Raw genomic sequence first — 26,832 nt, 5'->3', positions numbered from 1 at the left:
ACGCAAGATCGTACTTGGAGAGGGTGAGGAGACGTGGGTATTCTTAATGTGTTGCATGTGTCGTATAAGTATAGTTAATGTACGAAATACGCATTATCTATAATGCGTATATAAATGTAAATTGTGCTACCCCATACACGACACGGACCACTATGATCAATTATATCTGTTTTTAAAATATACTTAATATTTCAAAAGTATTGGATCAGCATTTTTTAAATAATCTATTAACATTTTACAACTTAGCGAATTTATTATTTATTATATTATAATTACAATGTGTGTACGTCTTATGTTTAAAAATATTCATATTCATACCAACGTTAGTACTAATCTTTTTTGTCAACTGATCGCCTTTAAACAAAACAAGCATTTAAATTATAAATCATAAATCATAAATGCATATAGGCAATGTCACCAATGTGTTCGTCGTCAAATAATTACGCAATAAGTTCTTACCCAAATTCAAGTCATACATCTCACCCGCTGCTCCACCATACAGAGCTCGGAAGTTCCCTAGCAAATGTATATTTTTCTCGGTTTATGGGCATATTTTTGAAAACTAAATTACGTACCAAACAGCCGCCTACGAATATGTGAACGAAAACAAATTATTGTATTATTATTATTTATAATCAAAAATCTGTAAAATAAAAAAAATCAATACTTCATATTTAAAAAATCTGTAATATTAAATATATCTTCAATTTCATGTTTAAAAAAATTTGTTGAATATTTTATTTTGCATATTTTCCAATTTTTAGTGGTATTTATATCGCTCATATTAATGCTTTTATGTGCATATTTAAGTGCCAAAAATTAATTTTTTAGTGATGTAATTTTGGGTCAGCCCAAACCCCCCCCCCCCCCCGAAATTAATTTCCAGTTACGGCCTCGGTTGGCCCGTATGTACCCACTATACTGATAGATCCAATAGGTACCAGAGGTACCTACTCGATAGATCTTAAGAGGACGTGATACGACCTGCATAATATGTTGTCTCCGTCTTACAAGTGCGTAACACGGCAAATTTTACGCTCAGCAGAACACGTGTAGCTCCGTTAGTTTAAAAAATAGTGCCAATTGACCTGTTATAAAATCTAAAGGTAAGATTATTATCTAGGCAACCTCATAGGTTTTTTATTATATTTTAATTTTAACGCGAGTTTTGAGTATTTTAAAATTGTAAATTTTGTATACATCTTAAAATACTTATAACTCGCGTTAAAATAAAAATATAATAAAAAGCCTATGAGGTTGCCTAGATAATAATTTTACCTTTAGATTTTATAAGAGGTCAATTCACTTTAATTTTCAAATTAACTGAGCTACACGTGTTCTGCTTAGTGTACAATTTGCTATGGTACGCACTTGTAAGACGGAGACAACACATGCGGGTATCACGTTCTCTTAAGAGGACGCCACACCCGCATGTGTTGTCTCCGTCTCACAAAGGAACAACATAGCAAAAACTGTTTTGCGCGGGACAACTTTTATCTTTCTGTGTTTGTAGTAGTGGCTCCAAAATATCTGAACATATCGAGTAGAAAATTATCTATGCAGCAGCGTGCCTATATTTTAGATAACATAAATACAATAAAAGTTATTTGCTTCTAAACATTTTGTTTTTTCGTTCTTTTCATTTGCTTATAAAAAACGATTGGAAAGTGTAATAAAAAAAAAAAAGCACGCTGTTGCACACATAAAGTTCTTCTTTACGTGTTGTGAAAATTTGGTAATTCTACAGCAAATATGGTGCGAGAAAAGTTGTCCCGCGCTAAACAGTTATGTTGTACATTTGTAAGACGGAGACAGCACATGCGGGTGTGGCGTCCTCTTAAGTCGTACACATTATTTTTAATATATGTTATATTATTTAACTATGACGGATGTGACCTGCATAATATGTTGTCACGACTTTTTTTTCAAACAATCGTATAGCGTATTTTACAGATGGTTGTACATCTGCACCAATTTTGTACTGATTACTTATATGCTCGCATTTCCGTGAAGAGAAGCTATGAGTATTTCGTATGCAAAATATTACCATAATTTAAAAATGCTCATAACTCGCCTGTCAATAATTTAAATTTATTGAAGAAATAATGTGAAGATAACTGTCTTAAATCTCACCAATCAGGCTTTTAAGTGTGATCATAAATGATTCTCGTCGTTAGATAATCGTTTTTGTACAACCAGTAACACATTGTCGAAAAAAGCGTACATTTTACAGGCTTGATGTTTAAGCGCATTTCCGTATTAGCGCATAGGCACTATAATATGGACACATTATTTTGCACAACAAGTAAAATATTAATTATCATGTAACTATATAAGAATTTACAATCAAAATTAATACGTGTACACTCATATTTACATTTTATACACTACTAGTATATAAACGGTGTATAAAATATGCGGTATAAATTGGTTGACAATTTAATACATGGTTAATAACAACAATTCTTACTACATTCAAAAATCTAAAAAAATGTACACGCAATTTTTTTATAAACATTTTGAGTTAAAATTTGGGTACAATAAGATTGAATTATAACGATTTTAGTTGTATTTTATTTATATTATTGATATTATTGAAACTTAGGTATGTAACTTTTGAAATTTCCATACTTTATAGTAAAAACTCAATGCGATTTGAAATGCAATGCTACCCGCAAAAATTAATTCCAACCATCTGTTATTAATAATATTGTAAAATAAATATATGTATTGAACTCTACCCCCTGAAATTATTTTCTAATTGCGCCGCTGAATTACAATATTAGACTGATTTGTACATGACTTACTGTCGTAGTATAAACATTTTTATATTATTTAAGGATAATATAATAGTTATACAAAAAAAATATTTATACTAGGACAGTAAAATAACAAAGTTTGACTTGATGGGGATAGAAATAAGAAAATATCTTGCGAAAAATGCTATTGTTCTCGTGCCTACAGAACTGGACCTAGAAGGTTGTAACTCTAAATCAGTATTCCTTGTTAAGTGTAGATAATACATAACGATTTTCTTTGAATAAAAAATAAAAATAACTATAACTTTGGTCGCTTAAAACGACGTTTGAGACCAATGTGCCGCTTAAAGTGGAACGTTCGTCTCGTTGGCCGACGGGCGCACTTAAAATTCCACTAAACTACTTCGTAAGCACGACAGGGACATCATATTATTTTCGATCACGATGAAACTACCTACGCAGGTTATTGATATCTGATTAATTCATTGGATACCACCAGTGTGCGATGAACACAATAAATTTAAATTATGAGCACCAAAGACAACCAGGGTCCTGTTCATACGATACGACGGCCAGCCGGCATAAGCAACCTAACCTGGGAAGACTTAATACTATACAACAATATTGTATAGGTGATCAAAAAAATACGTAATATTAATGATATTTTTTTTTTGTAATACACTACCATGATAAGGAGGCCTCGAATTCTTATGTAATAATAATAAATAGGTCAAAATGTGTTAATATTTATATCATTATTTTTGCAAAAATACGAATTAAGAAACACGACACATAATGTGTAACAAAAATAATAGGAAAAAAAAACAAATACTAAACAATAACTATTCACTGGTAATAGATTGTCCAACTGATATTGTGATATAAATTATTGTTTAGCTATTGTATCTTATAACTACAATTTTTTGCACGTTTCAATTTATGTTTAAGTTTCTTGACTTGTTGTAAATTACTAATAAGGTTATTCGGACGCACGTCTCCGCGCTTTTAAACGTCATGAAACATGATTGATCATTTATCTTACAATAATATGTTTTTTTATTTTTCTTTGTGTCTGTGTAAACGAAAAGTTGTAGAAAATATACTTTGATTTTCAACGTTGATAGTTTCTGATTGCAAGTTGGATTTAGTTCGTACTTTTGAGAGGTCGAAATAGAAAATGTTCAATATAGAAACGTACCTTTATACTGTATACATATTAAATTAGAAAAAAAACAATATATCTATATATATAAAAATGGAGCCAAAAATGTATAACAATTCATCAATTGAGAACTGCTAAGACGATTTGGCTCAAATTTTTTTTTGGAAAAACCCTTTTTTTCAATTTAAAAAAAAATATTTTTGATGATTTACGAATTGAAAAATCTACATCAAGCTTTAGCTTATAAAATTGTCCAAATGACATCATTGATTGGCCCCCGACCAACATCAAAAAAATGAATCAACATGGAGAAATATGTCGTTTATTGAATATCAGATAGCAAAAGCGTAATAATAATAATACTAAAATATTATTAATTCATCATATCTGAAATAATATAATTAAAATAATATTGTTTTATTTTATTAACGTTATATGTGTTACGATATTGAAGTATCGAAAAAAAATCATACTTTATTATTATTAACTAATTACGAAAATATTATTATCAATATAATAATATAGTATTGTTTTATTTAGAATAAATGTATAATATTATTTTCAAAGTAACAACAAAATAATACCATATTATGATTAATAGTTAATTACGAAAATCTTATTATTATTATAACAATATAGTATTGTTTTATTTGGAATACATTTATAATATTATTTCAAAGAAACAACTAAATTATTACTATATCATTATTACTAACCTATGGATATATTATTATTAATAAAACAATTTAGTACCTATCGTTTTATTTACAATACAGCTTATATTAATATTAATAATATATATTATATACATTAACGGATAGCTTTAAATTATAATTGTGTAGGTTTAATTATTATTAGGTATGATATATTATATGTATACATATGATTCATGGTCTTAAGATTATATTTTTATCAATAATTTTTGGATACATATTAATATATTATTATATTATAATGGTATAATTATTATACATATTGGTTATAGGAGAAATACAAATGTATTTATTTTTATTTGTTAACGGTTGGTAGTGGTTGTTAATCGGGCAAACCAGGTTAATATATATAGGATGCATAAAATTGAATTATTGCACATCGCCTAACAATTATACTGTCAATTCTACCACCACTATAAGGTGCCTCAATTGCACTTGTGTATAGCCCCTCATCAGCGCAGCACGTCCACAATAAAAATAAAAATAAATAAATAAAAGAGAAATATATTTTTTGTTTAGAGTTTGCACTATCACCAGCGAGTGTCACTACTAATATAAGAGTTGGCATTTTTAACGGGCAACAAAGTGCACGGGACCAGCTAGTATTTTACATTTTTTTTTATTATAAAAATCTGAACCTTCCTCAGGACTTAAGAATGTATTATTGTATTACAATAATAATACAATAATATAATAGTATCAAACATTTTGTATTTATATTTTACGATCCTAGCTATATAGCAGGGGTAGATATTTCGAGGAATATTGGTCGATCGATTAAAAATTAACTAACCCAATAACGGTTGATCGTGTGAGTGGTCTTAAACACAATGTTGCGAATTTTCTACTAAGAAAAATATCAATGGTTAGTAATGAAAAACGTACAATTTATGTATGGAGAAATAATTAAATAATAATATTATTAGACATAGGTAGGTACAATTTATTATTGTGCTAATATGCTGCATATAATAATATACATACCTAAAAAAATTGTGGTCGATCAACTGCAGATACTTAATAATTTTAATGTAGCACACTTGTCGTAAAATATTGGCGACCAATGTTATACAGTGTGTTGCGCCTCGCCGCCTCGTAATATCTTCATGAGAAATCCCAATGCTATTCTAACTTATAAGATATAAATATTATTTATATAATTATTATCAGTACACCGTGATGAGACCCAGGTACTCGGTGGCGCTTAAATTGAAGATTTTCATGACTCCATTGTTGATTCACACAAAGGCGTGGTCTAATTGGTTAGTGATTTATCATTGTAGTTTACATATTATTATTATACATCACCTGTGAATCGGTTAGATTTACACTCGATAGGCCTGCACTGAGTGATCCGACTGGTTAATGTCTGTATAATATAATATTATTTATACATATTATATTGTGATTTCGTATATTCTGACCTGTATAATATGTATGTATATTTTATATTATTTATATATTATACACTATGTTCTGTAATTTTGTAAATTCTGACATTTTCCACCTGTAGTCTACCAAAATAGACCTATCTTATGCGACTGTACAGACTTGCTGTAGTCATCGGATAAACATATTTGAATTCTCTTGGTGTGTACTTGAAAACAACTTTTCTACTTTTTTGAAACTGAACTTGTTTGAATTGGTCAGTGTAATCTCAAGACTACTCTCGTAGTTTATCAAAAAAAGGGTATTATAATATTCTGGTTAACAATAAAAATTAAGAAAACAAAAAAATATCGTTTAACTGTGTTATATAAGTTCCTATTGTCATCGATTGTCGTCGTAGATAAACAATTTTTCTAAGTACATGGTATTATTTAATTTTTCTTATGACGATTTATGAAATAAAATAAAATATGTTTGGAAAGCCCATAAGAGTAGGGTGATCTAATTTTTTGGGGGGCTATAGCCCTTCCGGTGGCAGATATTCAACGACTAGTGTGGGGCTTTGCCCCCACATCCCCTCAACCAGTGTACACCTGCAAATATACATCATAAACGCGAATAACGTGTAACAATCTAAGGTTTTACTACTTTTTTTTTTTAAATTTCTTTTTTTTCTTATAAAATTAAACGTTTATTTTATTTAGAGTATACCACTAAAATATCATCTGAGTTCATACATCGTACTATTTGATACATCTATTTGAATATTGATAATAGCTAAAGACCAAAAACGATCATGACACATGGTGGAGCATATATAAGCATTAATTCCTCACATGGTTGAAGAAATTGGTAGGTATACTTAAAGCTAAGTTCAGTAGTTTGTGCAGATTGGGAAATGTTTCAACTTTAACGCATTTCTGATATGAACTTATTTGATTTTTAGTTTCTGAACCATCGTCTTTTTCCAGACAGTTTTTAGCTACCATAATTGTTTTGTAACGACACAATATCTACAGATGAAAACAATGCACTATTTGATAATATTACTAGCTGACCCGGCAATGTTTTCGCTATCGCGAAATTTCACCGATATTAATTTAATATTTATTTTCTGGATGTTAAATAATTATTTTTATTTTAGACCACTTTTAGAAATGTCTTCGTGGCCATATATATAAGTAGCTATATAAATTTATCGTCGCCACCGCGGGTTCTTTATAATACATTGAAAAAAAATTATATCGCTTACGATTTGGAAAAAGACTGCCGGCAACGTGGTAAACCTGACCCTGTACTCTAAAGGTAGCTTTAAAGGAAGCTTTACTTTCGTCTATAGGCATTTTTGAAAATGAGAATAGTACGTTAGTAATAATCTTCAATCAGATGTACAATCAATTACGCCTTCAAACGATGAAACCAATCATTTATTTCAATTAATAATAACTAATTAATTATTTAATCCATCGAACTAAATTTATGCCTTAAACCTTTTCTGCGATTCCTCTTTAATTTAAAAAAAACTGCACGACCATACAGTAAGTGGTTTCGGACTTTATCCCCAACAAAAAAAAAGCGACTTTATTTTATACAGTAGTTTATACATGTATATATATACATATTATACTTTTATTATCGTATCCCGCGCTAGGTTAATACTCTATATGAATAATATTTTTTATTTTTTATTTTATTTTTTATTTCGACTGTGGATAAGCTGATGAGCGGCTATAAGTGCAACTCAACCATCGTAGCAAGCAATTTGTGAAAATTCGATTAGTTATTTTTTTACCAATAACTAATGTAACACCATTAATCATAAATACTAATAATTGATAATCAGTTAAATAGATAATTATAGTAATTGTTTATTATTCCACGTCGATATTACCGACCTGTCTAGAAGCATATTATTCTGTAGTTGTCGAGTTTGATTGTTATTTATTTTCAGCCAGCGATTATTTATTACTAAAAAAGGTATGGGTATACAATTTGCATGATTATTTTAATCAGTAATAACTAATTATTTATTCACTTTATCGGACTAACCTTCTCTGTGATGTCTTCTTTAGTTTAAAAAAAATTGCTCGACAACTGAATAAGTACCTAGTTTTCTCGGTTAGCGCGGTCGTAGAAAACTCCTTAAAAATATATATAATAGTATAGATAACTTATAAGAAATATAATGAATAAAGAGGCATAGAATAATTGATTTTATGTATATTTAAACATCGTACAAATTATTAATTTGAATTAATTTAAACTTAGAAGGCCCAGAATTATTTGAGGGGGAGGGGCTATTATTCAAACTGAGTGGCTAAGCCTTCCCCTAATTACCCCTATGTTCAAGCCAATAACGATTTGAATATAATTGGAACCATCTTGATTTTCGTTGAAAATAATCTGTTTCCTAGGAATTGAGTTGCAGTTTTTTCAAAGGAACATATTCACGGTCACATTCATTGTATTGTCCATTTAATTATTTATTTAAAAATAAATTACTACCCATAGACATAAGACATCTTATAATGTACTATATTGAGTCTTTACTAAAGACTATAAGTCTACAACAATTAATTATAAGAAACAACATGATAAAATTGTATAATTGGATTTTTTTTTAATTGTCATGCAGGCTCGTGGGGTTTACACAAAGTGGTGCTCAAAAAATGATACTTATAAGATGGTAAAAAATATTAATATAGTTATAGTTACATACCAAAATAATGTACCTTCTTATCTAAATTTAATTCTTTCAAGCTTTTTACCACAGTAACATATAAATGAATTAGAAAAAATAACTTATTATAGTTATTATTGACTAATTATGTATAAACATAAACACAGTATATCTTAGTAATTATAGTTCATTATTAGAGCTGTACAATTACAACAATTATTATTTATAATAAATAAGTGATGTAAACTAAATATGAAAATACATGTGCGTTCCAAACACTGTATTCCTATAATACACGGTTCAGGGGCTTGCTCACGAGGAGGAGACAAGAGGGTCATACTTGCTTTGGATTATTTTTGTCGGATAAAATATATGATAAAGCAATGAGAGTTTATTTACCACTTTATGAAGTGGTTGCAAATAGTCAAAAATTCATATTCCCCCTTTCAAAAAATCTGAGAACGCCACTATAAGGTGGTGAATTGCGGCCCAATCACTAAATAAAGTACGAGTTGCGACTAGTGTTTATATTACATTTTTTTATCTTATATATTCGTAATTCGTGTGTTTTCGCAAAATTTAACAAATATACAAAATTGGATAAAAACTGACATAATATATAAGTAAAAAAATATATATAAAATTAAAATTAATTATAATATATAGGTCAGATGTAATGCAGTTCCATGCAGTAGGGAACATTTATAGGTAATTTTGCTGTCATAATTAGAGAAGGAGTTTGTGGCAGAATGTCATTTACCTACACTGTTGATAAGGTTGTGCAGGTCGTTGGAAAAAATACAAATTAAATTCGTAGCTGATAAAGCAACTTTCTGGCGTACTCAGTAAAAACACGCAAATGCATGAACTTCCAGGCAGAGGCGGATTTATCTTTTTCTACGGCTATAAGCACCAACAATTTAACGCCCCCATAATAGCTGAACAAGTTATAACAACCACCAAAATATCTACTCTAAATATTAAATATATAGACAATAGTAGAGGACATACGTCATTACGGCAGTACGCACGCACCACACTCGACGCTATGTTTCAAACACAGATAGTGAAATAACATAATAATATTAATAATCAAGTTTTTGATTATTATTATCGTTACAGTTCGGAGTTCATAACAACAGTCAGGCCTATGCAACTCATAATTCAATATACTCAAATGAGTAGTGTTCTTATTGTCGGGTCCAGAGCTCTAGTCGTAATTTGTATTTAACAAAATTTACAGAAACACTTGTTTTGCTGTTTAAGTAATTTTAGTTTTTCCGTCTTAGAAAGAGCAACATTTATGTATATTCGTTTTTGGGTCAATTTAATTTTTCGTGACAGGTGAAAGCTAGCCAGGTAAAGCTAAAAGTTCATCACAATCTGCAAAATTTAACATTTCACGAAGTATAGGCAATAAGTATTGTTCCAAGTTTTAAATATTATATCTAATGAGATTTAAATAATTTTTTTAAGTTTATAACTATAATTTATACACATATAGGAGGCCCCTATTCACTCATCAACGCCGAGACCAAACTGTTGGGTCCAGAGACTTGACATTTTGTACAGAGGTTCCTTAAGCAATATAGGGGTGCACTAAGAAAGGATTTTTCAAAATTTGACCTCTAAGGGAGTAAAAGGGGTTTTTTCATATAGGTAGTTATATAGTGCACGGGCAACGCCGTGACAAGACAGCTAGTAATAAATATAATAAAAAATAAAACATTTTAGATAAATGTATAAATATGAATGAATTAAATTTTATTGAATTCGAAATACTAAATGTAAGTGCGAAGTTTACTAAAAGTATGTTAATGTATCCGATAAAAAACTTTTCTAAGAATGTTACGTTGAATATTGTTAAATTATTATGTAAGAAATACAAAATATTGTTTAATAAAAAAACTATTTGTTTAGCTAATAATATATACAACAATGTATATTATACAACAATAATAGTATGTACATTTTTGCGTACTTTTGCTTTTATATTAAGTATTCTAAATCTTTTTTTTAATAAATTCTTTTGGAAAATGTGATTAACATATCCTATCTCCAATTTTTAAAATTGATAAGAATAATATTAATAAGTAATAAGTGATAACCACCGCTGCTTGATGTATGACCCATAGTCGACCTACGTATTTTTAGCATGGTGAATGGTGATGTTGGGCTCTGGGCGGACTAAGCCAAGTGCCAACGTGTTAAATATTATAGTATTATCAAAAAACTGTTTTCTAAATGGTTGTTTACTACATTTATAATGACTATAAATTATAATGAACCAAAATAAATAGGATATCTGCGATGAACGAAAAATTAAAATATAAATAAAATACGCACATTATTAATTATTTTTTATTAATATGAAGTAATTAATTTTCCAATTTTTTTTTTTATACTTTTGATGTCTTTTAATAAAACACTTCGACATTTCTGGCCCCCTCAAATTTTGTCGCCCAAGGCAGCCCTCCCCACCTCTGCTTCCGGGTCCTCAAATCAATAACATTCCTCAGAAATATTGTTCTCGTTTAAGATATCATTCCTAACTAGATTTTCCGGTAAAATACTGATAACTGTAATTACTTTCTTGCTTTGTAGGTGGTCTCTACTGTCTAGACACTTTTGAAAGCTTTGTACAATGTTGTACAGATATTGTGAACATGTTACAGAAACATGCAGTGTACGTTTCAAATCAACATGTATACTATATGCATAATGTCCAAATTTTATGACGTCACATATCTACTCACATTTATGTTACGCAAAAGTAACGTGTTTCTATAGCATCTCAACAACATCAGCGTAACAACTATTATTGTATAAGTTGTAAATAACTTCTTATAGTTACACTTATCTTAATGTTACTAGATGTTACAATGTCGTCATCATTAAAAAAATATAAACATACGAAACTTATTAAAAATGAAAACCCGTTGTAGGGTATCTTGGTTCGATTGATGCTGATCGATAAGTACAGAGGCCCGACTATTTCAAGGACCCGTAAGGCCCGTTGAAATTTATTTGTAATTTTTGAAATTTGTGTAGAAATAATTATTTCATATATTAAACAATATTGTAAAATAACATTTTATACATATATGTATTTAGTCATTTTCATACGTCAGAATACTGATTAGTGATTATCCATTGATTACCTAGAAATCATCGTGGTTACAGTTTGTGTCTTCCTTATCGCTTGTACGCGAGATTAAATTATTATACCTACCTTTTACTTAAAAAATTTTTTTTTTCTAAATAAAAGACATTATTAATGTAAAAATGCTTATAAATCTTGATTCTTATAGTTTACAAGCCGACCCGACAGATGTTGTCCTGCCTTAACTATGAATATTGAATTTGAATTGGTTTCATTAGAAATAAAAATATTATTCCAAAAATTGTTATACATGTTACGGGCAATGTGTACATTGCCCGGTCAATGTGGTCCTGCCCCGGTAATGTAAACCACAATTTTTTTTTTTAACCAACTAATATTATTTTTTATTATTATTATAAATTACAATCAGTAACTATTTATAGTATTGATTTTTTTTTTAAACAATCATCAATTTTATTCATGTACCACAATATTACGAATATTTTTATGAAATAACAAAAAAAAATTAACAAATTATAATTTTATTATTACCTATTTATTTGAACATGATTTAGAAGCATGGCACTTGGAATTACATAGTCTGTCTGCTTTTCTACATTTGGTTTTTAAATAGGCAGTACGATAAGGAACAAAAATAAGTTTATACACATTGTTTCAAAAAATTCATAATTTATTGTATTATGATAGATGAATAAAATTAACAATGATTGTTTTAAAAAAAATCAATACCATAAATGGGTAATAATAATAAAAATATTATTAGTTGATTAAAAAAAAATTCGTGGTTTACATTGCCCGGGACATTTATATAGATCAGAACGAGGCTCGCGAGCCACATGCGGCTCTTAAATAAGTTTCGTGCGGCTCTTGAACTAAATTTAGACTTAACTTAATAAATATAAAACTTGTTAGTGTCGTTAGAAACGTTAGATAGCATTTTTATTGCCGACAAGGAAAGGAAAAACTTATTTCTGATTTGGCCCAGTCTGTATTTAGCTTTCATAACAAGTCAACTGAACTAACTGATGAACATTTAAGAGAACTTGTGCGAACTGCGCTTACAAATTATCAGCCATATTTCACAAAGCTTACAGAAAAAATGAACACTGGAATAAGCACTTCTCATAAATAAATCAATAATAATGTTAATATAACTATGTCATTAATAATAAAGTTTTATGTAGTGTAAAAAATAAATGTTCCTTCATTTGAGTTCATTTTTTAATGTGTCTTCATTTCAAAACCATCGCTTTACTATGTGGCTCGCCTCAAATTATGTTTATAAAATTTGCGGCTCCCAAAGTTAAGGTTAGTGGCCACCCCTGATATAGATGGTGAATTGTATTTTTGGAATGTTTACAAAGGGCCCGGACAAGGATTTAGTACAGGGGCCCAGGATTGTATTTGGGCGCCCCGTTTATACATATGTGTATAATATGATGTTTAGCCATGATCGAAACTACCCAGTGACAACCCATGCCTATGATGGCCTATCCTATATTCGCGCCCATTTAACAACCGCCTTTCGTCGTCCGAACTGATGTACGCAGGCGCGCAACGAACGAATTAAGTGTCGGAACTTTTATCCCCTCTCCTGTAAGCCGCCACCTCGCGCGGCACTGCAGTCTTCCCGTGACGGGCTCGCCGTGCCGTCGTTTTCAGCCCTCAGCGGACGTGCACCACGAGTCGTGAGCGATCGGCGTTTTTAGATTTACATTATTTAAGTTCGTATACGCGGGCCGGCTGTTTGAAGCCATACGCGCCGAAAGATTTCTGAAACCTAGTGTTGCGCACGACGCTTTTTGTCAATGTTTGCGTCGTTCACAATATTATCGTTTTTCGTCCCGTCGATCACGAGCGCACAACTGCAATAATTATTGGTCGCCGCGTGTTGTTCGCAGTTCGTAGACCGGACGTTCAAATCCATAGGCATAATTAGGGGGGGGGCTAAGCACCCCCAACATTGATTTAACCCCCCCTGTCATAAATCGGGCGATTGTAAACTCCTCCAGAATACCGGTTGGACAAAAAGGTAATGAAAATGTCTAACGTAAAATCCGCCATTTTTATTTTCTTACTTGTAATCGATATATGGAAACTCCATCAGTGCTTATGTGAAACTTAATAATGGATCTCAAATAAAGAAGCTCAAAAATCTAAAATTATAGTGTTAGAGAACGTTATAATTAGTTGTGGTGATGGATTTATATTAGACTGAGATGTCAGAATATCTACAAATTGTATCTCATCATTTTACTTCACTGTTCCACATATTATAACATAACATAATATACCTATAGGTACTCTGGCCCGCTAGAGTCCGTCAGTAAATCTTGAATTGATACTGACGAACGCGACGTCTGCTGGCTGGATTTTTTCAAACCATCGTACCATTGCCACTACTCGGCGACGTGTATGGACAGCGGCTCATAAAAACACATCTAATTAATTGGGTCACCACGAAGATCTATGACGGTATGGAATTTCCAAATACATAAATAGCTTTAACAATATATATAACTATGTAGTAATAAGTTCATTGTTATGGTGCTACTATCACTAAAAAAAGAACTAACATGACTGATTAGTTTTTTGATTATTGAACGAATCATGTTTATAAAATGCAATAAGCAAATTTTTTAGTGTAACAAATTATTTCAGAACTGAAGAGATTTTTGTTTTGTATTTGAAGATTATTTCAAATACTTCTGAAAAGTATTTGAGTAATTACTTAAATACTTTTTAAAAGTATTTTTTACAACACTGAATATCTGTGTACTTAGGTCATTGCTGTTACGATTGCCCACTCAAGTATAGCCTATACTGTATAGTTACTATGAACATCGTCAGCTGGACGTCGTCGCATTCTAGACCACCGCCGCCCATGTGACTGGTTAGTCTCTAATTATGATATATATTAGTATTAATACTATTTATTTTCTTAATATAACGACGTACAACATTTCAATATCACATTAAGATTAACAATTAAGACCATCTCATTGAGCGTAGCATATTTTGGTAGGGAATGGTGAGTTTAAATCTTAAAGCATATATAATCAATAACTAATAATTATCAAGTATCTAAATATAATATACGGTAACTAATACGTATGATAATACATAAATATTTTTATTTTTCGATAACGCATTTTGTATAATTGAGCTATTCTGTGTTTCCCATACAACACTTAAATTAATAAAAATGTTACGTTAGTTTGTAGTTTATAATTTTGACAAGTCATAAATATATAGCCGTTGCTAAGTACCTACGATCGTCAGTAGACAAATTAACTGTCGTAGTGTCGTGTCGAAACAAAGCTCTATTATATCATTATTATACCTGTTCTAGCTGATCCCTTGCACTTCGTTGCCCTTTAAAAATTCCATTTTCAAATGAGACTCGATTGTGATAATAATATGAGCAGTATGTTATCAGGTAGCCTATCTACCTGTAGATTGCGGCAACCACTAGGTGTACACTCCATATGAATATGTTTAATTAAAATTGTATTAATTATTTTGATTGTGTACATGCCGATGAGCGGCTATGAGTGTAACTCGGCTGACAGACAACTTGTTAGGCAATGTACTAAAATTCGATTTGACGCAATTCTCAAACCTGATATGCCCGATAAACCAATGGCAACAATAAAAAAAAAAAAAATACCAAGTTCTATTAAAAGATTAAGAAAATTGCGAGGAAAATTAGTTATTAATTAAAATAAACGTGCAAATTGTATACCTATACACATGTCACATATTGTATGATAACCTGCATATTGTATCGCGGGTGACTTAAGTTTACTTAAATTCTTAAGCGTCATTGCTTAAACTAACCATTATGAACAAACACTTATCAAAAAACTCACAGTAAGGCTGGGGCTATACACGACGGATTCCGCCGCGTTTCGTACGCCGCGTAGCCCGCGGCGTTTTCCGTCAAACTCCAAATGTATTAATTTATATCGGAGTAGCTATACACGATGGATGTAATACGCGGCGTTTTCATCCGGGGCGGAAAACGCCAGTCGGCTTGCGTTTTGGCGGACGAACGCCGAAGTGATAAAAACGCTCGACGGATACGTTCTGTTAGCTGGTCCGTCAGAAAACTCCGCGGGATACGCGGCTTTCGAAACGCTGCAGCTTTTCGGCTTTTCGAAAATTTTTCATTTATCTTCCGATTGATTCCACTGTGAAATAAGCATTAAGAAATTAAATTAACTGTTTTATATCATAGATAGAAGATAGATGGATCTGTTTTAAATGATAAGCGTTAAGCGTGATGCATTGTCTAAGGGGAATTGGGATTTATATTTATATACATAAATTGATATAGATAGATTGTAGAATTTGACTTCTCGGAACAATTCATATCTACACACTGATCAGTGATCAAACATATAGTTATAGACGGATAAAAAGTTACGGTTGCACGTCGTTATGGAAACAAACAGGTCGTCGTGCTGTAAAATATGTATATGCAGATGTACAATTTGTACGTAAACAATTTATTTTTGCCGATTTCAACCCTTTAAAATCAAAATTTTGATAAATCCTTTATTAGTGGAACTTGACATTATAATATAAATACCTCCTCAAAATTTCAATTGGATAACTCAAATAGTTTCGGATCTGCGTTGATTATTGCTAAAGTAACTTTCCTATATATATATAGAGATTTATAATATTATAACAAGCGTGTTCTTTGCCTAGTGCAAAAGTAGTGCATAGATAATTATATAAAACAAACTGTTATATTATCAAATATGTATGGACTATAACTGTGTTTACAATAATTTACACATATTAAAAAAAGTTCACAAAATTAATGACTGTTGTATATTAGACGGACAAAAATATTAAGTAGCTATCCGCATACTTTGTAAAACGTTTATTCTTCAAGGTCTTAATACTTTATACAGTTCCAACACGTATTAAATAAAAAATACTCCACTATAATATGTGGGCAATACGTAAAATGTAAAATGTTGGTGTTTTTTTGTTACGTTCTACTAGCAAGTAATAATTAATAATTATAGATTTATACCATTAGGAACAAGAAAATATTCAAATTATTGTTATTTAATAAACTTGTATTCAAATTATTGTGTTTATATTTCATAACACTGTAATTAAATTGATCATATTACAGTTTATAATGTCTGCCACAAAAAATAATTCAAAATGGTAATATTCAACAGTTGCTTAACCTAACCTACTTGCTCATTAATATAATTTGTACATTTATTACAAATAACACCTATATAATAAAAATAGCTTATATTATATTTTCCTAAATCAATATAAAATGTCGATTGATATGGTTTTTTTTCTCTCTATTCAAATTATTATGTGTATGTATTTATTGATTTTTCCTTTAAACCATATTTTGTAGACACGTGTTGCATCAAGTAATGCACAAAATATAAACGACTAATGACTTAAGTAGACTGAGGAGATAAATTTATTATTATTTAATTTAAACCACCAGAACATAGACATGAGGTCAATCGATAGCTATCAATATTTTTTATTATAATATTATTTATTTTTTCAAAAAATATCTCAGCTTTTATTACACAATTTTAGTTCTGTACTTGAAATATTTGAACAACCTTTATTTTATTTGTTACATTTCTACTTTAAAAACAAAGTTCAAACACCACTTTATTTTTAAGTAATTTATAAACTTTTACCGCTAACTTCACTACATTACTTTTAAAATCAATGATAACATTAACTTCGTTATAATCACCATACACAAGATTTTTTATTATATAACAACCTGTATTACATTCATTTAAAACATAATTTTCAATTAGGCAATTAAGAATAAAAAAAATTATTTAACATAAAAAACATTAAAAATAACAAATATCACAATTGCTTATTGTTAAAAAAAAAAAATACATTAAGTATAGGTATTTACCAATAAAATATGTTTATAATACTATAATGTTTACAGAATATTAATATGTATAAACACTATAAAGTATTTACAATTCTACATATCTTGTAGGATTTAATACCATGTCTTCGTGGAATTCTATTACCAATTCCGGGAATTTCCATCTCATTACATTTTCATTAACCGGATAAGAATCTCTTCCGGTCTCCTCCCACACCACAAAGTAGAATATATTTTGTCCTCCTCTGACACCCATGCCAATAATTCTCTCTGGTCTCGAAATTTCTACATTAGGAATACCTTCGCCATTCATGCGTGTGTTCATGAAAATATTTCTGGAAAACGAGCGAACGGTTAGCTATTCGATAGGTATATAAAATAATATAAACACACGAGTACATAATCATATGATAGTAACTGTTCCAAGGGGTAGGGGGGAGGTTTATGATGTGCTACACAAACTACAAACAATTGTGAGTATCCACCACCCCATCAAATAAAATTAGACAAACAAACAGTATTCACTATTAAGAGGACGCCACACCCGCATGTGCTGTCTCCGTCCTACAAACGCGTAACACACCAAAATTACGCTCAGCAGTTCACGTTATATCTCGTTAGCTTAAAAATTAGAGTGAATCGACCTATTATGATACTTGATGTTAAGAACTTTATCTGTGTTTTGTTGGAAGTTTTTTTACAATAATTCAGTTTTTAAGTGAGTTATGAGCATTTTTAATTTACATTTATTATACAATTATATCTCGCTTAAAAACTGAAGTATCGTAGAAAAATTCCAACAAAACACAGATAAAGTTCTTATCACCAAGTTTCATAATAGGTCGATTCACTCTAATTTTTAATTTAACGGCATAAAACGTGAATTGCTGAGTGTAAATTTGGTATGTTACGCGTTTGTAAGACGGAGACAACACATGCGGGTGTGGAGTCCTCTTAACATTTAATTTATTTTTGAGAGAGGGGGAGGGGGGGGGGGTCCCCCAAAGTTACTACCTCTGAACACAGATTTCTATATAGAACTAGGACTCTCGGTATCAGTTGAAGCCTGGTTGTCGGTCGACATTTTTTAATATGGTATTTTATATATATAGTAAATACTAATTATGTTGTATTGTATTTTATTATTTCTAAGCCTGTTATTTGAAAAAAAAAATTATCGTACACGAATCATTTTGTTAAAAATTAAAAACGATGTTATGTCTTATGCATTTTGTTTTATGGTTGAAATATTTTGTCAGCCGAGAAAATTGTGGCCAACTGCTACGCGAGCTTCGGCGATAATAATATAGGAGTCTTTATCTAGTGTAGTATAGAAGTCTGTGCCTCAGAAATACATATTATAACCATTAAAGACGGTGTCTGATCATAATAACCATGTACATAGTTACCTAAGTGTTGAACCGCAGGTGTCGTCGTCCCCGCGGGACACGTTCTTCACGTGGTGAGGATACATGTCATATAGTTGTCGGCCGCCTCTAGCAGCTTCTTCCTCGTCTTCCTCGTCCGACGAATACAACACTTGATAACGTGGTCTGCTCGGCAGTGGATACGTCCGGTCGATGATAATGTCTTCGGTGTCAAAATAGCCTACGCTAGTGACGATTCCCTCGTCGACATAGTCTTCCCCTCTTTCGTTCCTTAAGATTCGTTCGATCCTCTCGTCTTCGGAGGAGGAGTCGTTCATGATGTTCAGCTTTGTGTTTATAATGTTCTGTCGTAGTAAATTGTCGTTCGGCGTCGTCAAAATGATCAGGCAGTGAAAAGGCGGTGGGGAACTCTGATCGTTTGGCGGTGGAACGACGTGCTAGGCGGACGGAGATCGGTGACACAACTGATTCGAGGCGCACGCGGTCGCCCCACTCTGCCGGACAACAAGTAGGTACCCACTTGTAACGCTCTTGCGGCCACTGCCTGAACTGTTTACCGTTCGTGTGTTATCTACGACCACACTGTAACCGTAATATTATTATTAATTATTATGTTTTTCCGACACCTATGTACAATATTGAAATACTACCGCTCCCGGCGATCTACTGCTGTTCTGCTAAACGATCGGATACAATATTATACGTATTTTATTTTTCGATATATATATATATGGACGGGTTCTGCGCTTGACCTGCGCAATCTTACCTAACCTGACTACATGGCTACACGCAAAACAGCTCTTTGATAGCGGCCTGCGCTTCCGTAATGAACGTTAATCATATTATTAAAAATTCTGCTTGTGGGTTCCTATAAAACGGTTAAACACGATAGCAATGAGTGTTAATGGACGCGACACGTAAAAATGCAAGCGAATGGACAAATGTCGTATTAATTTTTTATATTAATTTTTTAATAAATTATAATAATTCGGTTGGGACTTAGAAAAATGCTTACTAAATTGAAATATACGATAAATCTCAAAAATTTAGACAACGTTGAATGATATTATTTTTAATTAATGAGTCTATTTGTGTGTTAGACAAAAAAAAAAAAAAAACAAAATTAATTAATCGACGGGCTGCAGTGACAACCGAGTAATCGACTGTGATCCAATCGTCCGATGTGTAATAAAATAAAATTATTTTGTCGACAAATAATAGTTACTCATTTAACATAGTATTCTACACTATATGTATAGTAAATATATTAGAGAATTACTGTCTTAGGTGATAACTTACTGATAAGTGATGGTCGTATGTTTTGTGGACTGTGGGTCTATGGTACAGCTACGATGAGTTAAGCCGGCGCCGATTAACGAGCATCTAGCACAGTGGACATTTGTTCGGTTCGCGCGTGCGCATATAAACATTCCTACTATTCGCGTATAAATGATGTGTTCGTCATGGTACTTGTTCACAGATAATTTGTGCTCACAGATATACAAACGGTAGCGGCGGCGTCGCTTAGATGGTCGGGTGATGGGTGGGGGTCGTTTCCCAGACCATCGATTATAAATACTATAGTATTTATAATCAATGGCCATCGTTACCGCTATCACGGAAGGTTGGAACACGGTATATAATAACAATAATATTGTGATCAATTTTTCAGTATTTATTTCTATAAATAGTAAATACCTACTTTTATAGACAGTAAATCATAGAAATAGAAATATTTAAGAAAAATGTATATTATCATTGCGCAAGAATATCTACCTATAAATATATATTAATAAAGTTCAGTTATCTAATGTACAGAATTTACTATTAATTATTACTATACATAAAGTATTAAATACATATTTTATAAATGCGCACCACCAACTATTTTCCCCTCAAGCCGGCACTGTTGACTGGTGTATTGGCAAATATATTTATGGGTATACGCACTAATAAAATATGTATGTACTTACCCAGGTACCCAATAAACACTTTTTTCTCCCTACGCTTCAAAAAACTAGCTTAGGATTTTAAATTTTTTTATCATCGAATTCTTAATAAAAAACACTATACCTAATTAAAGGAAACTACCTTTATAATATTGTAGTAGGTAATACGTTGTACAATTTTTGGGGTGACTTTAGATTCCTTTCATTTATTGGAACTCATCTCAATTTAAATAATAAAAATTAGTAAATATTAAAGTGTTTATACATTAAGAGGACGTGATACCCGCATGTGTTGTCTCCGTCTTACAAGTGCGTAACATAGCAAATTTTATGCTCAGCAGAACACGTGTAGCTCCGTTAGTTTAAAAATTAGTGCGAATTGACCTTTTATAAAATCTAAAGGTAAGATTATTATCTAGTCAACCTCATAGGTTTTTTATTATATTTTAATTTTAACGCGAGTTGTGAGTATTTTAAGATGTATAAAAAATTTACAATTTTAAAATACTCATAACTCGCGTTAAAATTAAAATATAATAAAAAACCTATGAGGTTGACGAAATAATAATCTTACCTTTAGATTTTATAACAGGTCAATTGGCACTAATTTTTAAACTAACGGAGCTACACGTGTTCTGCTTAGCGTAAAATTTGCTATGGTACGCACTTGTAAGACGGAGACAACACATGCGGGTATCACGTCCTCTTAACAAACTGTATGTGTGTGATCATTGAAAGCTATTGGCAATAATGTTACCACAAAATAATGACCACTTAGTTTACCTTTTATGGCTTATAGATATATAATCTTATAGATTGTAGAACATTACGTATCTATGTTGTTTTGGTCGTTTTTTTTACGATATTTAAATTTTCTAGGGATTTGCGAGTAGGTAATAGGTATGTACAATTTTAATATTTAAATGCTCATAACTATCATAAAAATTAAAATCTCGTAAAATCCCAGATAGTGAACATCGCAGATAATGTTCTTACCTGAATGTTTGAAAATATAGGTCAATTCACTCTGATATCGAAACAAGCAGCACACTAATAAAACTAGTGAACCAAAGTGTTCTATGTCATACGTGTGTAAGACGGAGACAACACATGCGGGTATCACGTCCTCTTAACAAACTGTATGTGTGTAATTAATGAAAGCTATTGGCAATAATGTTACCACAAAATAATGACCACTTATTATTTTACCTATTATGGCTTATAGATATATAATCTTATAGATTGTTGAACATTACGTATCTACTATCTATGTTGTTTTGGTCGTTTTTTTTACGATATTTAAATTTTCTAGGGATTTGCGAGTAGGTATGTACAATTTTAATATTTAAATGCTCATAATTATCATAAAATTTAAAATCTCGTAAAATCCGAGATAGTGAACATCGCAGATAATGTTCTTACCTGAATGTTTGAAAATATAGGTCAATTCACTCTGATATCGAAACAAGCAGCACACTAAATAGATATATTAGAGAATTACTGTCGTAGGTGATAACTTACTGATAAGTGATGGTCGTATGTTTTGTGGACTGTGGGTCTATGGTACAGCTACGATGAGTNAGATAGTGAACATCGCAGATAATGTTCTTACCTGAATGTTTGAAAATATAGGTCAATTCACTCTGATATCGAAACAAGCAGCACACTAAATAGTAAACACTAATACAATATTGAAACTGGTGAAAGAAAATGATGGTACATTTGTACGCGTGTAAGGCGGAGACAACACACGACGTCCTCTTAATCAATTTGATAATTTAAAATCGTTTGAAAACATAATAATATATGAAATACTTTGATTTACCTACTAAATAAAAAATAAAAATAAATGTTTTGTCTTTTTATGTAGGTATAGAATTGACTATTGGCATAAAAAAACAAATTGTTTTTAGGCCGTTAAAAGCTCTGCTGCGATATGTATTGTATTCTATTTTTCAAATGTATTTATATTTTGTATGTACCTATCTGTTAATTATACTATTTGTATAATTGCAATAACCCGAAAGAGTGTATTAGTTATTGCCATTTATTAGTAATTATTAAAATTTGAAATTGCAATATGTATAATTTAATATTATATTGTGTAGAGTTGAATAATTAAATCATCAAGTTAACATACAAAATTACACATTGATATTTTATTTTTGTACAAAATCCATATTTTGCTTATGAAAAATATGTGTGAATGTTTGGGTTAGATGGCAAAACGTTGAACACAGTTTTCAAGCCTCGGTGGCGCAGCAGGCAGCGCGTAAGTCTCATAATCTTAAGGTCGTGAGTTCGATCCTCACCCGGGGCAAGTTACTTTTTAGTTTTTTTTTCTACAGCTGTCGATAACACTTTTTTCATCGAGTCATAAAGTTTGAAATATAGTGTATTTCTTTTTAAGTTTCTCATTAAGTCATAAGTATTTATGGTGGCTATGTAAATATTTATTAAAAGTTAAGTACATAATATAGTCACAATATTTTTTTATAAGCATTCAAACTTATAGAGTTTTTTTTTAACATTCGTCAAAATCACAAGAATTGCAAATTATTCCATAGTAAAAAATTCTTAAGCTTTTAAATTGCACATCTAATATTTATAAAAGTATATTACTAAGTAATAATAATAAGTTTAGTGTCAAAAATCTTCACCCCTTACTTCAATAAGTGTAATCTGTTGTTTGTATTTGGATTGCCCATAGTTTCGATTTAAATTGTACTTATTTTTCAAGAAGATAATGGGCCCCACTTAACATATTCGTGGGTAGTCCATAAATTCACGATTTTAAATATAAATTAATTGAATAGTAAATATTATAAATTAAATAATTACAATTTTCAATACACTTTTCTCACATAACTGAAATATCTGTATAAATAAATACATATTTATATAATATATTATAATGTACTACCTAATATGTGAAAAATCGTGACGGACACAAATATCAAATAATAAATAAAAAACCACACATCATTGTAAAATCAATACATTCATCGCTCCTTGCGGAATCTAAAATGTACATCATAGATAAAATAAAGTATTTGTTAATAGTGTAGGGGATTTGCAAAATAAAACAATTTTAATGATATGTACCTAGTGCAGAGACGGATCATCATATCATTATTATATATAAAAACAAGTGTAGTACGTATAACACTATAGTTAATTATTATTTACCTATTGTAATATATACGTATAATATAATGGTGAAATGATTCTAGTCCCAATGATCGATGTACTCTAGTCTTCTAGATTACAACCTATAATATATAATAAATTGACTCATTAAGCTAAATTGTTGGAAAAAAATTATTATTATTCGCTTAAATATCCAATATATGTTATCAAAATTAGTACCTACAACTGACGTATCGAATAAAAATATTTTTATATCTTTATGCGTTAATAATATTGTTAGGATTCTGAAACGTATGCTGAACTGCATATAGTAAACTACGTAGGTAGTGGGTACCTACTATAATAGCATTACTATTCAATGCTATATACGTAGATGTAATATATTTTCATGCTTTAGCTATTATAATTGTAAAGTGAACATTTTATAAATTGCTTTAAATATTTTTGTGTATTGGTTATTTTGTGTGTTGTATATTGAGAAATATATTGTACAACTTTTAAATCTGCAGTTTCTATAGATAATTTGTTGAAAATAATTGTTTATGAATATCGTTAAACATATTTCCAACTCAATACACATGGCCCGAATTCTCGAAAAACGTGTATTTTTACTCATTAGTACTATTTTATATTGCATGAAATTTCGGTAACGTACTCGACGACGACGACGACGACGACGACGACGACGACATTCTCGCGATTATGAAAATAATTTTCAGATAATACCGACAACTATTATCGTCGGTCGTCGCGATAATAATATGCACAGCCGTCGTCCTCGCTTGTCTCCTACACAGGGAATCCCGTCGCCGTCCGCCGTCTTGTTTTTGTTTTCGAACACGACGAGCTCGGCGCCGCTCGGTGAACACGTGTCTCAACGGGTAGGAAAAAATAAAATCGACGGAGTCTATACATTAGACCTTTTCATTAAGCTCATGTCCGACCGCGGTATTCTGGAGGGTCTGGAAAATCGTTCGGATGTAATGTCGGTCGACGACTACTTTTCCGGTCATCGTCGGGGGGGGGGGGNCATGTCCGACCGCGGTATTCTGGAGGGTCTGGAAAATCGTTCGGATGTAATGTCGGTCGACGACTACTTTTCCGGTCATCGTCGGGGGGGGGGGGGAGCGGTTGTCTCGCGGCCGCCGGCGGCCCGTGTCATGGACGGACGACTACCGCGCGCGGTCCGTACGAAATGCGTTGACGCGGGCGGCGATGGGCGTGGCCTCAAGCGCAGCGACAACTAATCGGAGACTACGACGGGTAGTGCTTTCGCGGCGCGGCGGCGCGCGCGGTGTACCGGCTCGAGGCTCGGACAGCGTGGAACGCGATCCGTCGCGGCGGCGGACAGCGGTCCGGTTGTTATCGAATACACAATTCGACCTTGACCGTCGCCATAATCGTACACGCGATATCACGGCCCGCCGCGACGGACCGCGTTCTGTGCGCTCGGGCCTTCGAGAGGACGCCACACCCGCACCACGCGTTGTCCCCGTCTTGTTACAACACACCGGAATTGAGCGCGGCTGTTCGCGTTTTATGGCGTCAGCTTAAAAATCAGAGCGAAGCGACCGATTATATGAGAGACTCGACGGTAAGAACTCTGCCCGTGTTTGGTCGGACGTTTTTTTTTTTTTACGACGATTCCGTTTTTAAATGAGTCACGATCGTTTTATAAACGTAAATTTATAACTCTAATTCTTATAACGTATGTAACGACACAAAACGTGAACTTCGGAGCTCGAATTCGGTACGTTGCGCGTTTGTGAGACGGGTGCAACGCGGGTGTGGCGTCCTATTAATGTGGACGATCAGAGTATCGGGGAGATGGAGACGCTATGCCGGCTGCTGTTCCGCTGGTACCAATCGCCAACTTCGCTCCTGCACCTGCACTCGCCGGTGCGGTGGCTTAGAGCGGCGACCAAAACTCGTCTTTCGCTGCGAGCGCCTACAGCTGTCGCTGTCCTCAAATATTTTAAACTTAATTTTTAAATCGCCCGGCTCTTACTGCAGATATAAACTCAATAAATAATATTAAATATAGTTCACGTAATAGAACTATCATTAAGTTGCTCCGGCTTGCCGGTCGGCAATCAAAACACATCGTTCGCTGCGGTTCGTAGGTATACTGCAGTGTAAATCTTTATACGCCATAAAAATGTTCACAGTATTTTTTTCTCTTTTCGAGCTAATTTCAGGCAAAAGAAAATTTCAGTTTTTATTGGTTTCGTTAAATTATATCATTGATAAAAACTTATTTGTTTAGGCAAAACATTTGACAACTTAAGAGAAGGCCCTTTATATATGTTTCCCATTCCCACCTTAAACATAAAAAAAATCTACCGGAATATTTCAAATTAATTATTCACGGGCGGTTAAAGATTACTTTTTTTTTAATGAATTAAATCTACTGCAGAAATACTAATGTCTAGTATTCAAAAAAATTATTCGAATGACAAAATAATGTAATACAAAATACCTATAGCAGTATAGGTATTATATTATTTATTTATATAAAGGCTTTATTAGACTTGTGTATATAATATTATTAGAAACATGGTTTGTACATCAGCATTAAATGTAATTACATTTTTTTGTAGGAAAAAA

At 31.9% G+C, this 26,832-nt stretch overlaps 1 protein-coding gene and 1 non-coding gene across 2 annotated transcripts; one reads left to right on the top strand and one right to left on the bottom strand.

The window, feature by feature from the left end:
- Positions 1 to 17,826: 17,826 nt before the first annotated feature.
- On the bottom strand, positions 17,827 to 19,702 carry LOC111036404. The gene is made up of 2 exons (XM_022318421.1): positions 19,148 to 19,702; positions 17,827 to 18,073 (listed from the first exon to the last, which is right to left on the bottom strand). Exons 1-2 carry the CDS (start codon positions 19,441 to 19,443, stop codon positions 17,827 to 17,829), a joined length of 543 nt encoding a protein of 180 aa, XP_022174113.1. The 5' UTR covers positions 19,444 to 19,702.
- Positions 19,703 to 23,322: 3,620 nt separating this feature from the next.
- On the top strand, positions 23,323 to 23,395 carry Trnam-cau. Its single transcript has one exon. It is a non-coding gene; the product is annotated as a tRNA-Met (tRNA).
- The last annotated feature ends 3,437 nt before the right edge of the window (positions 23,396 to 26,832 follow it).

Source organism: Myzus persicae, unplaced genomic scaffold, assembly GCF_001856785.1.
Source record: "Myzus persicae strain clone G006 unplaced genomic scaffold, MPER_G0061.0, whole genome shotgun sequence".
Taxonomy (NCBI): domain Eukaryota; kingdom Metazoa; phylum Arthropoda; class Insecta; order Hemiptera; family Aphididae; genus Myzus; species Myzus persicae.
The sequence above is the reverse complement of the archived record's forward strand: the minus strand, read 5'-3'. Positions and strand labels throughout refer to the sequence as shown.

Excerpts from the sequence above, each read along its gene's own strand:
- LOC111036404 (XM_022318421.1), bottom strand. The coding sequence starts at position 19,443 with ATGAACGACTCCTCCTCCGAAGACGAGAGGATCGAACGAATCTTAAGG. Across the intron at positions 18,074-19,147 it reads ACCTGCGGTTCAACACTTAG|AAATATTTTCATGAACACAC; the intron begins GTAACTATGTAC and ends CTCGTTTTCCAG.